This window comes from Rhinichthys klamathensis, unplaced genomic scaffold, assembly GCF_029890125.1.
Source record: "Rhinichthys klamathensis goyatoka isolate OS25496 unplaced genomic scaffold, OSU_Roscu_1.1 h1tg000774l_1, whole genome shotgun sequence".
Lineage (NCBI taxonomy): Eukaryota > Metazoa > Chordata > Actinopteri > Cypriniformes > Leuciscidae > Rhinichthys > Rhinichthys klamathensis.
In genome coordinates, this window is record NW_026607173.1 from 141,977 (window position 1) to 163,181 (window position 21,205).

General features: G+C 39.6%; 1 protein-coding gene across 7 annotated transcripts in view; it reads right to left on the reverse strand.

Annotated features, from left to right (window-relative positions):
- Positions 1 to 15,217: 15,217 nt before the first annotated feature.
- The window catches only part of ppargc1a (peroxisome proliferator-activated receptor gamma, coactivator 1 alpha), a 50,605-nt gene continuing 44,617 nt past the window's right edge, over positions 15,218 to 21,205 (reverse strand). For all 7 annotated transcript variants that reach the window (XM_056243058.1, XM_056243060.1, XM_056243059.1 and 4 more), the window contains one exon: positions 15,218 to 17,990. In XM_056243058.1, coding sequence (XP_056099033.1) covers positions 17,887 to 17,990 — 104 coding nt within the window. In that variant the 3' untranslated portion in view covers positions 15,218 to 17,886. The remainder of the gene's footprint in view (positions 17,991 to 21,205) is intronic.

The following is a 21,205-nucleotide window of genomic DNA, read 5'->3' on the forward strand; positions in this document are numbered from 1 at the left end:
CTATCTCTACATTAATCTGGATACATTTTAAAACAGTGTAATCATTTCAAAACGTTTTCTGTCCACACTAGCATTTTCAAGAATTTTCCCAAAGTTGCTCATCCTCACTGAATTGTCGGAAAACATTAAATTATCTCATTGCGCATGTGTACAACATCATAAAAACTCGCTAAGATGATACCAAGAGACCAGATATAAAGTCCATACTCTATTCTTATGGCACAATCATTTTATTAGCAAAATATACAACTACTTACTAGTGCATCCAGTTTGCACTGTTTTGACGCATGAGAGAAGTCGGGGGTCCATTTTCTGTCATCTCTGAGAAATGGTATTTGAATATTGTAGAAAGTAACATTTATTTTTAGCAACACTGTGAAAGTGAATAGCATATAGCAGGGATATATATATATACACACTCACCAGGTTGGACCCCATTCTGCCTTCAGAACAGCCTTAATTCTTTATGGCATAGATTCAACAATGTGTTGGAAACATTCCTCAGAGATTTTGATATTTGATATATTGACATGATAGCATCCCGCAGTTGTTGCAGATTTGTCGGCTGCACATCCATGCTAATCTGCCATTCCATCACATCCCAAAGCTGCTCTAATGGATTGAGATCTGGTGACTGTGAAGGCCATTTGAGTAAAGTGAACTCACTTGATGCTCAAGAAACCAGTTTGAAGTGATTTGAGCTTTGTGACATGGCATATTATCCTGCTGGAAGTAGCCATCAGAAGATGGGGACACTGTGGTCGTAAAGGGATGGACATGGTCAGCAACAATACTGAGGAAGGCTGTATGTTTAAACGATGCTCAATTGGTACTAAAGGGCCCAAAGTGTGCCAACAAAACATCCCCAGACCATAACACCACCAGCAGCCTGAACCATTGATTCAAGGCAGGATCGATCCACGCTTTCATTTTGTTTACGCCAAATTCTGACCCTACCAACTGAATGTTGGTAGGTCTACTTGTCTACTGAATCCCAACAGATCAGCAGTTTCTGAAATACTCTGACCAGCCTGTCTGCAACAACAACCATGCCACATTCAAAGTCACTTAAATCATTTAAATTGAGTTGCTACCATGTGATTGGCTAATTATATATTTGCATTACCGAGAGGTTAAACAGGCGTACCTATTAAAGTGGCAGGTGAGAGTATTTATTTTTTTTATTGAGGAATGCAAGAAAAAATACGTTTTTGGCATCACTGAAAAAGGTCTGTAATGTGTCTACCGAGAGCAGAGCAATGACATGCGAGCCATCAATCAGGAAACATTTGCTTATTATAAACTTGACATTAGCCTGACAGCCACCTGACATCGACGTTAAAGCACCTCACGAATACAGCTGGAGATAAAACAGAGAAATGCAACCGACACTGATGTGTTTAAAATGTTTAACGGTCTTGATTATGCGTCATGAATGCAAATGATGTTTTGTCCTAAAGAACTGTAATGTTAATTTACCACAAGAAAATACATTTAGTCATTTTCATATGTTGGAGCACTGTGGCAGTGGAACACTATTGCCGACACTCATCAGCGTGGTTGATGTATAATCCTCAAAAAGTGACAGTACTCAATGCATCCGTGCACACAGAGCCTCCTTCAGCTCTCCAAGTAGGTCATGGAGAATCAGTCACTCTTGAAATAATAATAGAGACTGACCCAGCTATATCTATATCTATCTATATCTATCCATATGAAGACAGATGCAAAAACCTCTGTCTAATTTTTCTTGAAATTAGTATTTTTATGTTTTGAATTTATACTCTTATAAGTGACATTTTCAAAAATAATGCATTTCAATAACTGACTTCACTTAACCTAAATGTAGGAGCCTGATAAAAATACTATTTTAAAAGAAAAATATCAGATGGTCTTCATATATTAGCTATATATATCAGCTTCAGATGTCAGCAGTGGAGGCTTTTATGTAACTTTCACTTTTGATGCAGTATGACTATAAGGATGCTTTTCCCCCTCCAAAGCACAAAGGCGAGTGGCCAATAAAGTTGGAACCGGCAAGTTACAATAGCACTCAGTCTAACAGCAGCAGTGTGTGAATCCCAGAGTTGTTGCCCTGGTCTCCCCCCTATACGCAGAGTGTGTTCTCTGGTGTGATGTCCAGAGACTCGGCTTCATGCACAGTTAATGTCTCTGCTGTCTGGATGATTAACGTGGGCTGTTTCACTCTCCCGTATGGGCCCCAAAAACTTCGTCCCACCTCACCTCACCTGCTCTGCCTGCTGCACTCATGGCCTTGGTAAAAATAGACCTATCGAATATGTGAGCTGCCTTTTGTTCTGCTTTCTGGGTAGGAACATACAGCCTGTTCTTATAGACAGTTAGGATATACAAGCACGATGGACAAATGATACGACAAGACAAAATGTAGCTGATTTTATATCAAATAATATATATTAGCTTGTATAAGCAAGTATATTTTACTTAGCAAGACTTTATTAGCAACACTGGTTTTCTTTATCCAACTGAGAGATGTAGTTTGCATATCCCATGTTCAGTTGTGTGTTTTGAGCCGCCGTTCAGTCTATATTTCACACAGCGCAATGAGAAAAGACTTGGGACGCTCCGAAACAATCACAGAATACATACGAGAGAGGTTGTTTTACATTTTAGTCCATTTTTTTGTTCATGTTTTAATTTAATGTAATAAAAATAAATGTTATGAATTATATCAATATTTCTGTCAGGACCACTATCGTCACATACGATTGACAGTTAGCTACACAGTTAGGATTGGCGGTATGGTTCCGTTCTGGGAGAGAACTCCCTGCGCATCCATGCAGCCGATAATAATAGCAGGGAGAGCAGCAATAACTCCCCTTAGGGTAAACAGAACAGAACCAACGTGAATGTATTGCAGGTATCATTAATTCAAGATTTTATAATACAACATAATTCGAGAATTTATTCTGATTCAAGGGGAATCAGAATGCCAAATGCTGACTGGGCGAGAGGAGGAGCTGGGGATGGAGGAGGGAATTGGCTCCCGAGAAACGCGATAGCTGCTGATAATACTGAAGGAGCTTATGTATACAGTGATAGGCGTCGTATTCCTATAGGTAGACGTGGATCAGCTGAGAGTCAGCTGATGCGAGCTTGACTAACGTGACCTGCCAGAACTGACGCTACGCTTGATATCTTTCGATATCTCGTGGCCCCCTGGAGGATCACTGAGGCCCCCTAGTTACTCCACTAAAGTAAACTGAATGTCAAGTTTACTAAATTTTCAGATATCCTATTCAGCTTAAATATATTAAAATTTGATTTTAACTCTATAAAGCCTACTGTATCGCAAAACTTTGCTGAAAAACATCTTGGTTATAAACGTAACCCTGGTTCCCTGAGAAGGGGAATGAGGCACTGTGTCTGAACAAGACGCTATGGGGAATGCCTCCAGTGTGACCGACCGGTGTCTGAAGCACCCGTTTAAACGCGACAATATCATTGGTCGACGAAAATACAGGTGCAACCATGAGTAAAAAAGGGCACCTGCAGTACACATCATCCAATTCTTTGTCTGAAGGAGACGTAAACAGACAAGTCTGGAGCATGGTAATGAGACTCAATGTCTTGTTCCCCCTTCTCAGGGAACCAGGGTTACATTTGTAAAAGAAAAGCGTTCCATTTCGAACGTTAAAGACTCCCCAACTCAGGTGCACCAGCAGCAGAACCCTCAGTGAAGAAATGCCCTAGGGCCACTACCTACAGTAAGCATAATGCCATATGGAAAGTCCCCGGCCTTTTCAACCTTCTTCCCTTCGTCACAGGGCCAAGCAATAGAGCAAGACCAAAGGGTCTGGTATGTCAGCTCTGAATGCTAGATATTACCTTTAAGGGAACCTGGTGAAAACCCTCTGGAGTGAGGGGTGTACTATTCTGCACTGAACTCTAAAGACTCACTTATCAATGTGAGGTGCAAAAGCGCTAACTACTACCACTCTACCTTGCTGTCTTATAGAGATATGATTCCAGGAATCGGACAAAGCTCTTGGGGAGAAAGACCATCAACAGTGGGGGAGGATCACTCTTCAGAAGAACCTGAAGGTCTGCTGGTTAAAGGGAGTTAGCCAAATACTAGATACAACCAGCTGTCCTCATACCAAGATCTAACCCTAACCCTAACTCAGAACTGCCAAAGGTGCCTTACAACCAAAAGGGTTTGCAAGTCTGTGCAAATACCTCTTTCCATCGATTACTGTGCCTTCGCCACCCTTAACTTTTGTAACCACCGTCTCAACGGATGTGTTGAAAAGCTTGGCAGGCGAAACAGGTAGGCTGGGAGGGCTCACCAGCTTCTTCACCCCCTCCTCAGCCACATCCTGCTCTTCCTTGCTGAAAGCCAGTGGAGCGCTATCTACTGGATCGGATGATACAAGTGATACCACGTCCTGAAGCAGATATTTGCTTGAATCGGCAACTGAAAAGTAAAAAAGATCCACACCTTTTCCAAACTCTTCAGGCAGCTCGTCATGGCTTGTCGTCGGCCAATGATATTGTCGTGTTTCAAACACGTGCTTTAAAAAAAACCTACAGAGCTTTGATCATAAAACTAAGCATTTAAATATCATCTTACTAAGACATATTATTAGGAGATATAGAGTGACAACTGTTATTTATGTGCATTTTATGTAAATAGTCAGATACTGTTACAAATCTCATTGATTTACATTACAAGCCATTATAATTTCATCTTTTTGGTTACATTAATAGCACCAAATTGCATATTTCGTCTCATTCCGGGGTTCTGAATAAAATTAAGGTGTTTTTTCCCTTATTGAGTATGAGCTCCATATTCTCACAATATCATTTATCATATATGAGCCATAAATGCCTGATCTTTTTTTCTTTTTTATGTACGATAAAGACTTTGGCTGTTTTGGGTCACACGGTAATATAATATGCTGTAATATAATCACGTCTACAGACGAACTGCTCAAGAAAGCTTCAAAAAGAACCTCCTGTATTTTGTCTATCAATACTGATTAGTAGCACACTCACTTTTGCAGTCCACAGTATCGATCAGACATGTCAATAGCAAGTCCCAAGCTGTAGCATTAATGCAACTCTTTATTCAATCGAGCCACGGACCTGAGGATGTGATAAAAGTGGTTTGAGGACAATTAATTTCCCTGATAGCATAGAAACGGCAAGGCCTGCGCCTCGTGCTGTGACAGTGGGGGAGTGGAGCACGTGAACGGGAGACGGCTCTGTCCTTCACACTGTCTGATCTGCCCACAAACCGCATTCAAGTCTAATGCTAATTTGAATGACACCGATGGAAATCTTGGCTCACTTTCAAGGGACTAGATTTGGGCTGGCCCGTCGACCTTCTCCACAAGAACATGGAAAACGTCTTTGCTCAATATGTCACAGCGGCTGTAATAGAGGAAGACAAGAACGAAGCCGGGATCATTTTAAACCTGCAGCAGAACACTTTGGCAAAACTAAAGAAAAAGTGAGATGATATACAGCATTCGCTTGACAGATGTAAGATGAGATATAAAAGTATGTCCTCGATTACTGGTATCTAGAATAGCTGTATACTGTAGAAAGACATTTGAAAACAGTAAAAATGCAGCAGTTAAACTGTTCATGGTTAATTGTAATTACAGTGAAAAACTGTAAATGGGATAACATCACATTATATGTACCTTTACTATAAAATGCTGTCAAATTATTGTTTTTTGCAAGTAAAATCTAAGAAAATGTATAATGTATCCATGTGTGACACAGGATACGATTATTTCATTTAAATTGTTTCTTCTAATTTTTTGTTATCAGTACATTTTAAAGATTAAAAAGCAGATTCTGGTAGTTTAAGTAGATTAGTACGTTATCATATCACTTATCCCTGAAACATTGTCACTGTATTTTCTTTGTGTGTGTGTGTGTGTGTGTGTTATTTGAATTTCTGACAACCACAGCTGCTTTTTTCATTGTAAATTTAAAAAGATATTTTATGGTGACCTCCACCTAATGAAGTTTTACTTTTGTTATTATTATTATTACGTATTGTAAGGTAAAGGAGGTTCAATTTGAATTGAATTTCAATAATTTATCCTGAAATATACATATTTGTCATCCTCTATATTAAAAAGCAAAGCAAATCGGTGCGCTTAAGACATAAACATCCTGTGATTGTATACTTTGAGACCAAATTATTTTCAAATCTTAATTACGTTTTGTGGAGTTAAATCTGAAGCAAATTAGCCTTCTAAATGCAGTTGAAACAAAAGTGTTAAAATGGGGTTAATTGAATTTTAAGCCTTGTCACAGAAGATTACGAAGTCCATGAAACACCACTTTAATTATGCTATTAGCATGTGGATTAAGGTCACCAATATTTTTAACAAGCAATTATGGTCTCACTGTCTATGCACTCACAGCTGTTTATATACTATATGGCTTTCTGTCTGCTGTTTTGTCATGCTAAACATTGGGATTAGCTAGCATAATGTGGACTATACTGTAATGCTTTTTTCTTTTGGATGTTTCTGATATCCTCCAAAAAGAACAATGAAACAACACCTCATTTACAAGATGCATTTAAAAAGTGTCCACAGAAGCGCCTGAAACCTTGTGCTCAGGCAGTCAGTGTAATATTTTCTCTCGTCCTTGCATGTCAAATCATATTGACAGAAAGCTAAGGACATAACCATGTCAAATAATTTTTCATGTCAAAATGTTCAAGTTATGACAGCTTGGAAATATTCACATTTTTTTTTAAAGATAGGCAGCATTTTGTTGTCTAGCTGGATGGATGGATCCTCTCAGTTTGAAGCAAACTTTTATCCCACGGTGGAAGTGAAGACATTTAGACTGTCGCTTCCCGTCATTTCAAGCAATGTGACTCTTGGCTTTTACATTAATGAGAACTGATGACAGTTGATAATTACCAAATTAAACCAAATTACTGATGATATGGAAAATAATTGCACATCATTAGATTTGCATGTTTTATTCAACACGAGTGGATCTGGCACCAACATAAAATGTTACGTTGTCCTAGGACTGCACGATTATTTTAAATAAAACCCCCCAAAAATAAAATAAAATTTTTAGCTTAGTGCGATTATCCAATTGCAAAGGCTGTGATTTTATTAAACAAATATATGCTCCATGTGATTTAGAGTGAAGGGCAGCACTGTGTTCATTTACACGTGAGCAGAACATGATCCGCCAGTGTTTGAAGTGTCTCAGAGGGGCTCAGTTCTCAGAAAATATTGGGGTTTTGGGTTGCTTTAACATGTATTTGGAAATGAAACATGGAATAACCATTTCTTGAAGGTGAGGATGTGTTCACGCCATGTCATAATTACCGTAACGATTCTGAACAGTGAAAAGCCTTCACATGATTAGCTTACGACTTGTATCACGTGGCCGCTGTACCACCTGACCACTAGAGACTGTGTGTTCGACTTTAGGCAGTGTTGTGCAGACTGATTGGTGTTTGACATCAAAGTACCATTAAAACGCGAGTCAAAGTGTGCAGAGCTTTATTTATGGTAATTACGACAAGGCGACACGACATGAATTATGAATGGAGCAAGAACAAGAGAAGTTTAAAGCTTACAGGCTTCCGTACGTTGTCCGGCTGCGATGACTTCTGGGATTTTTAATGGTTCGATTCTCTCAAGTCTGCACTTGACGCATCCTCGATATTTCCATGCATTCTCTGTACTTGCATTTTTGAGTGCTGGAACCAGACTTTGATGGTTAATGAGAACACAAGGATGCAAGATCGCTTAAGAACGCATGTTGAGAGACGTCCAGAGAATCAATCGCCACTCGCTTGAGTAGGGCTGCATCTGAAATCGCATAGTTCCATACTACATAGTGGGTGAAAAACCGTATTTGACAAAAAAAAAGTATGTTGAATTCACATTACTCATAAAAGAGAAGGCAAAAAGTACCCAGAAGACCTCATTCCTCTGGCGAGATTCTGAAGTGTGCTTACGATGGACACTTTACTATCCCATGAGGCCACGGCAGAGGATTTGTGAATGGCAGTGAATCGACGTAGGCCCTGTCCCAAATGCCACACTTAATATGCACTTTCGGTCTTGTGGACTTACAACGGCTGCCGTGTGCATGTCCAGCCCGTTCTCATCCCAAGGCGTCATACATGTGACGCTTTTGACATTTCGTCGAAATCTTACGCACATGGCATCGTTTAGCGTCAATATGAGACGCAGAAACCAAGGCGTCATAACCGTAACCCGACCCCATACCTAAACCTACCCATAACAGTGCGTGTTATATTGACGCTAAAGGATGCCATGTGCGTAAGATTTCGACGAAATGTCATATGGCGTCACCTATATGACACCAAAGGATGAGAATGTGTTGGCGTGTCCGTTAAGTCCATGAGACCCATTTGTCCCATTTGTCATTTTAGGTTTCAGAAGAGTGCTCGCGAGCGCTCCCTTTGAGGTCGATATACGCCCTCGATGCACACTATTGTCGAGCCCGCACTGATGCGAGCTCCGCAGCCGACTTCTTCCCGACAATCAAAGTAGTGTTACGTCATGAAAGTGCAGATTTGTTGGAAGACCGCAAGTGCTTAGGGTGCTGTTTGGGACAGGGCCTTAACTGATGCTGGTAGGTCACATGATAAGGGCAACATGGCAAATGTAGTATGTCCAGATTACATTCATACTACACTCATTCATACTATATAGAACATACTTCTTTAACTTTCATGCAGCAATTACTTATTAAAAATAAGTACGTACTCAAAAGAGTATGCGATTTCGGATGCAGCGTAAGTGTTTTAAAAACATTATCCATATAAAACCGTCACAATGTGATGTAACACTACCACCAACAACAACAACAAAAAAATCATGATAGTAACCTTTGTCTCCATATAGAAGTGATTCATCTTTTATAAATCGTTAAAATATGGGTGTCTGTACGTTTTTAAAAGCATAGCTTAAATGTGTAATATGAATAAATATTGCTCATAAATGGCTGTTGAGAATTCTCAAGTGAAAGGCTTGGACCCGGAAACAGTATTCGGTTACACTTTATTTTAAGGTGTCAATGTTACAGTGTAATTATATATTTAAGTAATATTAATTAACAACATGTATTTACTATAGGTTTTGGGTAGGATTAGGGTTTGGTTTACGGTTAGTTGCATGTAATTATGCATAATTGGTAACGCTTCATTTTACAGTACAGTACTTACGTGTACTTACAGTGTACTTACCTAGAAAGTACTGGCTAATATAAGATAAGTACATGGGTTAGGGGTAGGTTCAGGGTTAGTACCTAGTTATTACCCAGTAATTATAATTACTATAATAAGTACATAGTAAGTACATGGGTAACAGGGCTGTAAAAGGAAGCGTTACCGCATAATTTACTGTTATTACTACGGTAAGTACATGAAACATATGTGACAAGGACACTGTAAAATAAAGTGTTACCCAGTATTCTTTACGTCACGACTTAAGCGGATTTGTTTTTTTCCCCCAAAACGTGCAGCCGTATGCCATCCATCGTAAAGCACTAGACAGTTATGTCAAGTCCTGTCTCTCACTCCCCTACTTTTGTGTCACTCTCTCATTCCCATCCCATTGTTCCCATCTTTCTCCCTCGACCTATCCATCCATCCCCAACCGGCCTCCAAGGTAAAGCACTGACAAAAAGAACATCCCATCTACCTCTCGCTGTCCTAACCGGCTTTGTCAGCGGCGGTCCCCTCGGTCACGCGACTTTCTGCTGATGTCCCCGGCGCGCGCTGAGTCTTGCCATCCGCAGCAATCTGAAAGGCCTGCGCTGGCCTCAGGGCATGTTGGGTACCTCCCCTCAGACGACCCACCAAATCCAGTCCACAACATTTCACTCCCACCCACACGTCAAAGGGTTTGATACTCACGCTTAGGAATCCGTCCCTAAAACCGTTTTTATTTTCACTTTTAATTAATAAAGGCATCTTAAGCGCACTCGAGCCAATTAGCGTTGTGTTGCGTCGGCGCTGTGGACCAGATGGTGATTGACAATAAAGGCAAGTTGCTCAATCAGCCGCCATTTGTCTGGTGTCATTAATTATCAAGCGAAGTTTACGTTTGGTCCCAAAAGTTGATACTTTGGGAGAAGAAGAATTCCATCCCTTCTGTCGCTCATTACTCTTTAAAGCTTAAAATGGCAGCGTGGAGATGGAGATGGAGGGAGGGCTATTGTTGAGCAGCTGGCAGAAGGCACGGGAAATCTCACACTCAGCTTTTTGCTCATTACTTGACTAATTGTTTGGTTTTACACATTGCTTTATTGGCTTATTTAACACACTCCATAAAATATTTGATGTAGACTTAAAATAAACATGGCAAGTTTTGTCAAAGCAGTGTTCATTTTGTATTATTTGGTAACACTTTACAATACAGTTCCATTTGTTAACACAAGTTAACTAAGATTGAACAATAATTCTACAGCATTTACTAATTTTAATTAATCTTAGTTTTATAAACAATTAGTTAAAGTGTTTATAAAACACATTGCGAAAAAACGTATTAAACACGTCGTTTTATGTTTTCCTGCTTCATATCAAACCCTTATAAAACATTGACATTAATCTGGGCCCTTTCCCACCTCACTGGGGTTTATATCTTATGCATTAAGCCATATAACATCATATTTGCTACCCACAGTGATATTTAAAAGTTTTCAAAGTTAATATAGAGTAAACACCCTAAATGTTTCTCATATACTCATTTCTAAAGGTGGTGATTGGCTGAATGTCTGGGGACTTGCAGCTGTTGTCCTACATGAGAAAGTAAATCTGATAGACCTCGAGACAATGGAATTGCGTGTCAGTCATAAAGCACTCTAAAAATAAACAGAAAGAGATGGAGCATGAGGCTGGGGATCAGTGTCGATGACGCCTCAAAATAACACACTGGCGAGCTCACTGAAATCCTGGAGTATCAGCTCACCACTGCTCCTTTGATGTTGTTTCATCATCATCATCATAACAGCTTCTGAACTCCATCCTAATAAATCTCACGGTGAATTCAGTTCGTGTTGCCTTATTTCTGCTGCCATTATTTGCTTTTAATGCAGCTGAAAGGAGAATATGTATTTTCAAACAACATGCCGCTCAGAAAGTTTGGGGATAGTAATATTATTTGTTTCAAAAAAATTAATACTTTTTTCATCAGGGATGTATTAAAATGGTCAAAAGTACAGTCTTGCATTTTAGCACACACACACACACACAGTCACATGCATGTTCTGTTTTGACTAAGGCCACGTACACACTGCAAAGTTTCAGGACAGTGACAAATGCATTTAAATGCGGGAGTGAGTCCCCTATAAATTATCGTTCCATGTGTTTATGGAACACGACTCACTCCCGAAACTGCATGATTGACACCGTGGTAATATAGCAACGCTCTGACGTCTCGCATGTTTGGTATCCACTATTCTGACCAAAGTAATATTACAGTGACAAAAGACTCGGTGTGTTTTATCTAAAGCACAGGCGACGGAGGCGTTGTGTTTTGTTTAGGGCTTGCTCAAAGGCCAAAGTTGCCTTGTCCACTTATTACAATCATTTTTGGGTTTGTTGTTAAAGCTTGGCTCATACAGCGATATATAGTCATCATTTGAAGTGGATCAAAACCTTTCATTAAAGTTATAATTGAAACCAATGCAACAATACCCGTTTTTGTCTTAGGACAACTTTTATGAACTGTTTTTGATCCACTTCAAATGCTGACTACTGTATATTATATAGGCTATTATAACACATTTCCATTTATTTCATTTTTAAATGGGTTGTTCTTGGCAACACGATTCAGGCTCGTACCACTTTCCCTGTGATTTATTGCACCACACATAAAGATGAGTGACACGTACATGTCTTTCTCGAAATACGTATTTTAATATGCACCAGAGAGGTGTATGTACAGACTATGTAGAATTTAGTAAATAAAGTAAATTAGTTTCTTTATGTTTTAGTTCTGTTCCTGTTTGCCTGTGTGCCCTTTAATTTGACCCAGTTTCCTATGTTTGATTATTGATTCCGTACACCTGTCGTTTAGTTAATTACCTCATTTAGTCTGTGTATATATACTCCCTGTTTTTTGTTGAGTTCTTTGTCCGGTCTTGTCTTTGTGAAGTGTCAAGTCAAGTCAAGTCAAATATATTTATATAGCGCTTTTCACAATACAGATTGTATCAAAGCTGCTTCACAGTATCAATCAAAACAACTTAATAGTGTTAGTTTATTACTGGAAAAGACATCCAAGTTTGGTAGAGCTGATCAGTGGTATGATGGGTCATTTAATTTGAATATCCCCAACTGAGCAAGCCAAAGGCAACAGTGGCAAGTGTATGGGTTACCCCGTGTTTCTGCCCTGTATCCTGTGGACTACTGAATTAAAAGACTATCCTTGCATTATTTGTCTTTGTACACTCAATATACAGCCACCTGTTACAGAAGACCGGATCTATTTAATTTTGCTGCGTTTTCTTTTTCCCCTTTTGATTTAATTTCCCCCTCATGGATTTACCTGCAGTTCAACTTCTCCGTTTGTAGCAGAGGGATCATCCATTGGAGGACCATACCCTGGACTTTATCAACCTGGTGTGCCAGACTCGCTATCAACTGTGTTTTCTTTTACACTAGCGGTCCATGGCATGCTTCCCAGTGGATGGTCCAAAGGAAAATATCGCCGTGTTTGTGAAATGGGTACTGACGTGTAACAGATCGCCTTTTTCCATCTGGCCGATTGAGGAAGACACCGCCATCCCCACTCCTCACCCAGAGAACTGGCAGCCACCAACCACAATAGTGACAGAGATTATGCATGAGCCCACCACAGACAGAGTGCCCGAGCCTGGTTCGAGAGAGAAGCCTTGCCTCCCAGAGAGTCTGACCAGGTGTGTGTGCCGGCTACATCAACCATTCCTGTGGGGCTACTCGTGGAGTTCGAGGGCATGGAGTGGAGCCCCGCCCACACCACCGGAGTTGAGAAAATCCTGAATCTGATCTCTGTGGAAATTCATGGCATGGATGAGTTTAAAGAGAATGCTGCCCTGTGTTTCCTATACCCTCTGGTCCTGCCCAGCCCCAGTTCCCCTATTTCTCCGTTGGTTCAGTCCAGTTCTGAGTGTCCAGAGTCCCCATTCAGCCTTCCTCTCCCACCTCCTCTACCAAAACCAAAAGTGCATCGGTCCTGCTTTCGCTGGTCCCCTCCAGCTCCCCTACAGCTCCCCTACTCCTCCATCCACCCCGCTGTACTGGATTGATGCACATTTGAGCTTCCAGTAATCAGCTCAGTCCTGGAAGGAGGATCATGTGGCTCTATATCAGTCCTCTGAGTCCTTGACTCCACCTCGACCCTCTGACCCTTCAGCGTCTCCTTGGCTCCATGTTCCCTCAGCTCCACTGGGGTTCGTCAGTCCACGGACTCCACCAGGCTCCCTCCACCTGACTACACCATGGTCTTCCACTCATCTGGCTGTGCCTCGTCCCTCCATCCCTCTGGCTCCGTCAGACTCCTCCTTCCCTCCAGCGCTGCCTTGGTACTCGCTCTGCCCCGCCCTGCCGAGCCCCCATCTCCAACTCGGTCCTGCAAGCCTGCAGGCCCTCCAGATCACTGGTGTCACCTTGGGTGTCCATTCCGCCTGAGACTCCTCAGTCTCCATCAGTCGCCACCATGGTATCATCTAGGGATTCTCCAACATGGCTTATCCTTCCCTCGACGCCGCCGTGGTCCTACTTCCTGGCTGGGCCCATTTCTCTGGGTCATCATCCAGCTCAATTTGCTCCTGGCTTCTCCATCCTTCCACTCCTCCTTGGACTGTTTTGCCTGCCCCTGACTGTGTCCGTCTCTCTCCTGTTCATCGTCCTCCTCCAGAGCCCCCACCATCCCTCCTCAGTCGTCACATACATGTTCTGTTTTGACTTAGTTTCTTTGTGTTTTAGTTCTGTTCCTGGTTGCCCATGTCCCTGTAATTTGACCCAGTTTCCGAGTGTGTTTGATTAATCATTCCGTTCACCTGTCATTTGGTAAATGCCTCATTTAGTCTGTGTATATATATATATACTCTCTGTTTTGTTCAATTCTTTTTACGATCTCGTCTTTGAAGTGGATGTTACTCCATCTATCTGCCCTGATCATGTGGATTATTGAATTAAAAGACTATATTCCTTGCATTCTTCATCTTTGTGCGCTCTATATACAGCCACCTGTGATGCACACACACACACACACACACACATATATATATATATACATAGATATAAACACAACACATTTTTCATACTGCAGTTTGTGTCATTTGATTCAGTTTCAATGACCGTGGTCCAGACGTTTGACTGGTAGTGTATGAATACACTATATATCATGTATAGTCATATATTTTAGGATAGCAGGTAGAAGACCCTCAAAAACTGCAGACATAGCCATTTTTACAAATGGCTGTGTGAAATGAAAGATAAGGATGGATTGCCAGAGTAAGTACCTGTATCACACAAAAAGACAGAGGTGAAGTGAAGCTCTTGAGCTTCCAGCTTCATTGTGTGGAAAAGGGCAAACTGCAAAAGACCTCCTGCCTGGATGATTGTGACGGCAAAATGAAAGAAGTCTCTTTTCTCCGAGGCTAAACTGAAGCATTAATGAAAAAGATAAATAAATAAATCCACAATTGGATCCTCTTCTTTTAAAATTTAATGTCCACTCCTGCCACATCTCTCAAAGAAGAGAAGGGGTTATTCACCTTCCCTATACTCACAGGCTGAATAGTAATGATACAGTATTAGGTTTCATCTGGACAGATGTGCCATCAAATTCTCTCGGCCCCTTTATAGGCACGCTTTCGCTCGGATGCACATGCAAAACCTGTCAAAAAGAGTTTATGGGAATTAAGAAACAAGCTCCACGGGATTATCATCAGTCATTTTCCAGGGTCGTGCAGAGTTGGCGAAAACACGAGCATCCGCCAAAAATAACTGACTCTGCAAGTGAGTCATCCAAAACAATGTGCTCTACAGCTTACAGCGATGATACGCAGAAAACAGCATCACCCGGCAGGGGTTCGTATGATGTTCATGTGCGCGCTTTAGTCAATAGGAACGTCGCAAAAGCCTGAACACTTGCTTGCTTGCTTGCAACTTCTTTTACATGTATTTAGTTTGAATGTACAAGAAAAAGGAGGATCAGAATAAATTAGACACAATTCCCTTTATTGGCATGGTGAGGCTGATGAAAACTACACATAAAAAAGAAAATCCACAACAAAGATTGTACAATACGTACAACTACAAAGGCATTGGTTAGGACTCAGCAGAAGGCAACATGGATAGGAGACAAATAGAAGATAACACAGTCAAACACAGTCCCCTTGACCCGAAATACACGCACACTCTATCAAATCCACACACAAAATCACACACAGCCTCATTTAGATATATCTGCTTCTTTATGGAAACACAAAAAATCATCCGACGCAGTGGCAAATCCTTCAGTAGTAGTTTTCACTATGGTAAAAAGTCTGCCACTCCAAAAGATACACCCCATCAGGGTGTTGTAACATATTGCTACAGCAATTTACAAAGCAGATTTGCAACATACATGTTGCATCGATTAAAGCCACACATATCGAACGCGACATGACTCCATACCCAAGCTCTGTGCAGAAAATAATGTACAAAACATTTCTGAAACCAGACATTTACATTGACAGCAATGGTTTGTGAATCTTTTAATATGGGCTACGACAAAACCTGCTGTTAATCGACATAAAAAGGTTACCTTAAGTGTCCGTGACAAGTGCCTGTTGTATTTGGGCGATTCAAATTATTAACAGTTCATTTGCCTTCAAACCACAGCAAAGACAAAAATAGCTCTTGCTTTGGAAAGAGACTCAATCTCATAGATGCAATTTTTGGCTTTTCCACTTCTTTCATTGCTTATATTGAATTCTTGAATTTGCTCACACTCTCACACACACACACACACACACACACAAGCTGCATTCACAACCAATTTCTCTTTCCAACGGTGTTCTTAAGATCTGTGTTGAGGCACTGGAATGGATCCCCCGTATTTGAACAGAGTCTGGGTAATTTGTCATGTCTAAAACCATACAACAACATGAGCTAAAATACAGCTTTGAAAAATAATTTATTGCTTTTTTATTTATTCATTTTTTTAATTCACATTTTCATATTCCATTATTACTTTTCATTATTTTGAGTTATTGTGAGTAATGACAAGATTAGTATCATCATATATATAATTTTTTTTTTTTACATCAAATACATCTTTTTTTCTTCTTTTTAAAAAATTCAGGAAAGAAAATTGTAAACTTTAGTTTGGCATTCACATAATCAAAAGTGTGGAGCAAAGACACAGATTTTCTGTGGTACAACAAAATACCTGCAAAATTATTTTATTGCTTCATGTAATAAAAAAAGAGATGAAAAGGTGGATGTTTTAGAGCTAGAAAAACAAATAAATCACTTGAGTTTTGGAGCAGCAAAGTTCATCATGAGCCTAGAATATGATCATACAATATATTGTTTGTTCCATCTCTGAAGGCATATAAAAACGATATTTCTTTAGAACTTGTAAATTTACATCCTTTCCAGTGATTGTTGAATAACAAATAATATAAATAGCAAAATTTGTAAGGCGCATCACGTGAGATGGCTGCCATAAATATTTTGATTAGAATACTGAGATAAATACATAAATAAGCATGAGTAATTCTGTGTTAGAAGAGTAATCATCTCTGTGAAAGTGTATTATCAAACAGGAACAATAACAATTATTAGTGTGCACCGAGAAATTAAAATAAAATCTATTGATTCCTTCAGACATAAAGGATAAAAAAATATCTTGGGGTTTATCTTTTTTTCTTTTTTCTTTTTTTTACACAGTAGTGAACATAAACTCTTGAAAATCTATCTTACACTGCATGTATATACGGAAAACACTGAGTTATTAACTTCAAAATCGGATAAAACTGCACATGGAGTTTTTCAATGAAATAAAAATAAACAAAAAACAAAAGCAAAACAAGAAAAACCAAAAGAAAAACAGACAAAAGTTTGTTGCATGCTCCCCCAAAAAGAGCAATAAATCTCCATACATATTTTTTACAATCAAATCACGTCATCTAAACGCCATGTAGGTTATACATCATCATAATGACTACAGATCAACATTCTCGATTAAGAAAATTTCATCTTAAAAAGGCTGCATTTTACAGTGCATAGCTGTAACAAACAAAGAACGCTGATATGCACATCAAATAAAAATATTCCTTTTGTAAATAGGCGACTACACCCCCCCCCCTCCCCCTCTCAATAAATGTAGACAATGTTACCTTGAACATCCAAGAGATTTCCCCAAACCCTTCTCGATACTGTAACACCACATCCAAACACCAGATTAAAAAAGGAACAGAAAAAGCCCACAAAAATAAACTCCAAACAATAAAAACAGACTGAACGAGCTGCAATTTTCCCCTTTCAAAGTGCCGAGGGTGATGCGTGTGTGAAGCGAACTCTGACGAAGATTCGTGTCTCTTACAGAGCCTCACGCGGCACACGGATCTGTGTAGTCCACTAAAGTAGTGTGCGCTACTTCACTGGTTATCCCCACAGGTAAGTGTCTCTCCTCAGCTTCGCAGCAGCTAGGTTCATGTAAACTTTGCTTGCAGATAAACGCATATATCCCTTCATATACGTAGAACTTTATTGTCCACATATACTCTTTCCACTTACAGAAAGTGTAAAACGTCTATAGTCTTGTATTCAAAGAACAGAAACAACAGTGAGGTATTGCAAATCCCTTTGTTTGCAGCCAGCCGGTGCAGTGGTGCTCATTACCTTCTCAGGCTATACTGGGCCTCTCGCAACAAGCTGTCAAAATCCATGGAGTCGTACTTGCTTTTAGTGGAGGCTGGATCAAAGTCATCAGAATGGGAATCTGAAAGGAGAAAATGGCACGTTTGAACATCTGTGGAAAATGGCCTCATTTTAAAAGGTGTGTTAGTCATTTTGCAAGAGCTCCTTTGTATGGAAGCCAACTTTGTCACCTACATAAAAAAAAAAAGTGCTTTGGTAAATCATGATTATTACTTAAAAGTTCCGACCTATGTCATAATGACTTGTGTGATAATTTAGTCTTTTTGTCATAATTATGAATTTTTATGGCATTACTAATTTTATCTCATAATTCCGACTGTCGTAATTTACTTTTTATCTTATAATTGTGACTATGGCATAATCTTGTTAATTTTATGTCAATTTAGAATTTTTATGTCAAAACATTATGTCCGTCAATTTCGACTGTCATAATTATGAATTTTTATCTCATAATGTTGACTTTCATAATTTTGACATTTTATGTCAATTATGAATATGAAATGCTATCGCATAATTTAGACTTTTTGTCATTATTTCTTCTTATGTCATTATGCCTTTTTTTGTCATAATTTTGACTTTATGTCACAATTGTGCATTTCATAATTGATTAGTACTTATACATATTTTTTGCATTATTATGTGGCAAAAATGGGCTTCCATTGTGCGATGCAATTGTTACAGACAAATAATTTCATAATGTCCCTGAGTCCTGTTCAACGATAAAAAGGTTTTTTAATTTCTGAATTAAAATTCATTTTTGATATATATAAAAAGTCAGTGTTGTACAGCTGTCAAGATATCATATAAATACTTTTATTATTATTTACATATGAATGAACAATTCATGATCTTTGTAAAAAAAAAAAAGATAAAAAAAACCCCATTTTGAATATAATTAAGATGTGTACCCTCACATGAATTAAGATACAAGGAACATTTTTAAAACATAAAATGTCAACTTTTCAAAACCATTTGAAACCAACATGAACACAAAGAGTGCATCTCTATGAACTTGGCACATGTGTTTTAAACTTTAAAATAGTTCTCTTTATCTCGTTTAATCCTTTTCTTTATCGTGGAGACTTATTTGTCACTGTGGGTTAATATTATGCAATATGATACATTTTACGCTAAAATGCAGGGGTCATCCATTTAAACCACAGAAAATCAGTCTTCTAGGTTTCTCTCTCAACCTTTCCTGTAATATAATCATCAATTGTCTTGAACCACCCAGTTTAATTATTAAACAGTCAGGAGTAACTTCCCGAAGATGAGAGCCGAACGGCCATTAGACATACGGTTTGATTTGTGGCCAGGATAACAAATACGGCTGTCTTATCTCTAGTAGGAGACAGCTTCACAAATGGTGCCCTCATATGCACAGCGGCAAAGTCGAAGCACGTGAGAAATGGGAATGACCGTGGCATGCAGGAGATGCCAGTCGTGATCTAATGCTATGGCTAAGGGGAGAATGGTGTCATGCAGCGCACCTTGAAAGATGAAAAATGCCCCTGCGCTCTACTTCGAACTAATGGACGGTGTCTCGGAAAACAAGGAGGAAAGAGGAAGAGAAAGGCAGAAGATTGAGAGGAAGGTTCTCAGGCTATTGTGGCGTGCTATTCTAGTCACTTCTCTCTTTTCCCGCCATTCCCTCTTCATCTGAACCCGTCGCTGCGCTTCAGCCTACACTCACCGTAAAACCCTGTATCTAGCGAAAGGCCTCAAGAAAATGAAGGTCAACTCATACATCTGCCCTGAGGTGGGGGTACAATCCCAAATACAATGCTTCTGCTATATGGCCCTTAACCAAAGCTTCCACGCTTACTTTTGGAGAGCGTATTATGTCCACAGTCTGAATACCTTTGGCCTTACCCTGAGCCTTTGAAGTATAAGGTAATGTCCCCATTATTTGAGGGAAAGCGCTCTTGTTCCTTTCCATTGACCTGCAGCACCATCAACGCCACTCAGACGGATCCTCCCAACGTCCCGACCATTACACGTCCCTGACCTCACATTTTGCAGAAAATAAATGCGGAGTGGAGCATTGAGTAAATATTGAAGTGCATGCTGTTCTCCAACCTCACATTTTTCCTGTTATAACAGGAAGTAATGGTCTCATGTTGCATGGCTGCACAGGGCAGAATTCACCAACATGTGAAGGCGCTGCCCTTAGGATTCGATTCGTTTGCCTCCTTCTGTATCTCTTCCCTTCCCCCAAAAGACACTTTCCCCTTTGGGTGGAGATGATTGCCTATTACAGACACAACCATATCATAGGCATCATGGGTAGGAAAAAGCCCCATAACATTTTACAAAGGAATTTGTCGCTCACAGATCCATCAATCTGATCTAGATTGTCACCTTGGTAATCCTGGACAGAGGGCATGGTGCATATGAAAAGAAGCGCATGCTGTTTAAAAGCCTCAAGGTATTGTGTGAGGAAGAGATGGGATGAGAGTGAAAGAAAGAAATGCATGGGGATCGGACAGAGACGGCCAGCGTTATTTTAGTGTTACTTATCGAGTTAATGTTGGATTGCAAACAGTTTTTGCTATCGAGGTGGGATACGGGTAAGGTTATGGACAGGTTTGGTGGTATGGGTAGGGATAAAGGTGCGTTAAGGGGTAAGGGAAGCGTCAACAGTGTAATTATTAGGGCTGGGTATCGATTCAGATGTTCAAATTCGATTCGATTTCGATTCACAAGCTCACAGTTCGATTCGATTTCGATTCTCGATTCGATTTCGATTCTCGATTCAAATTTCGATTCCTGATTCGATTCTCGATTCGACTATAATGAATATAGATGTAATACAAATCTCAGTCTAAATATCAGTTATCATTTTTTAGACAATTTTTTATTACATTGATCTCACCTAAATGTTGGTTTTTACAATGGGGTAATTTTTTTGTTAAGAGTTTATGCAACACATGGAAGCTTGATTTCAATCTTTGAATTAAATTGAAAAAAGTAGCACAAATAAATACAATAGAATATGCCTAAAAAGACAGATAAAGAGACATAAAAAGAAATATGAATATGGATAAAGTAATCCAATGTAAAATAACACTGGATAGTCTTTTAGTCCTGACTGAATTAAATACATAGGCTATTAATTCTGATTCCTTACAATTAATGCTATATTTTGTTGTTTTGACAACAAAATTAATGACAGACACATATGGCTGCGTTCACTTTAAGAACTAGTGCACGGATCCATTTCCGTTTCATTATACTGTCTGTCACACGCGTTTTATGCTTATTTAAGACATAACC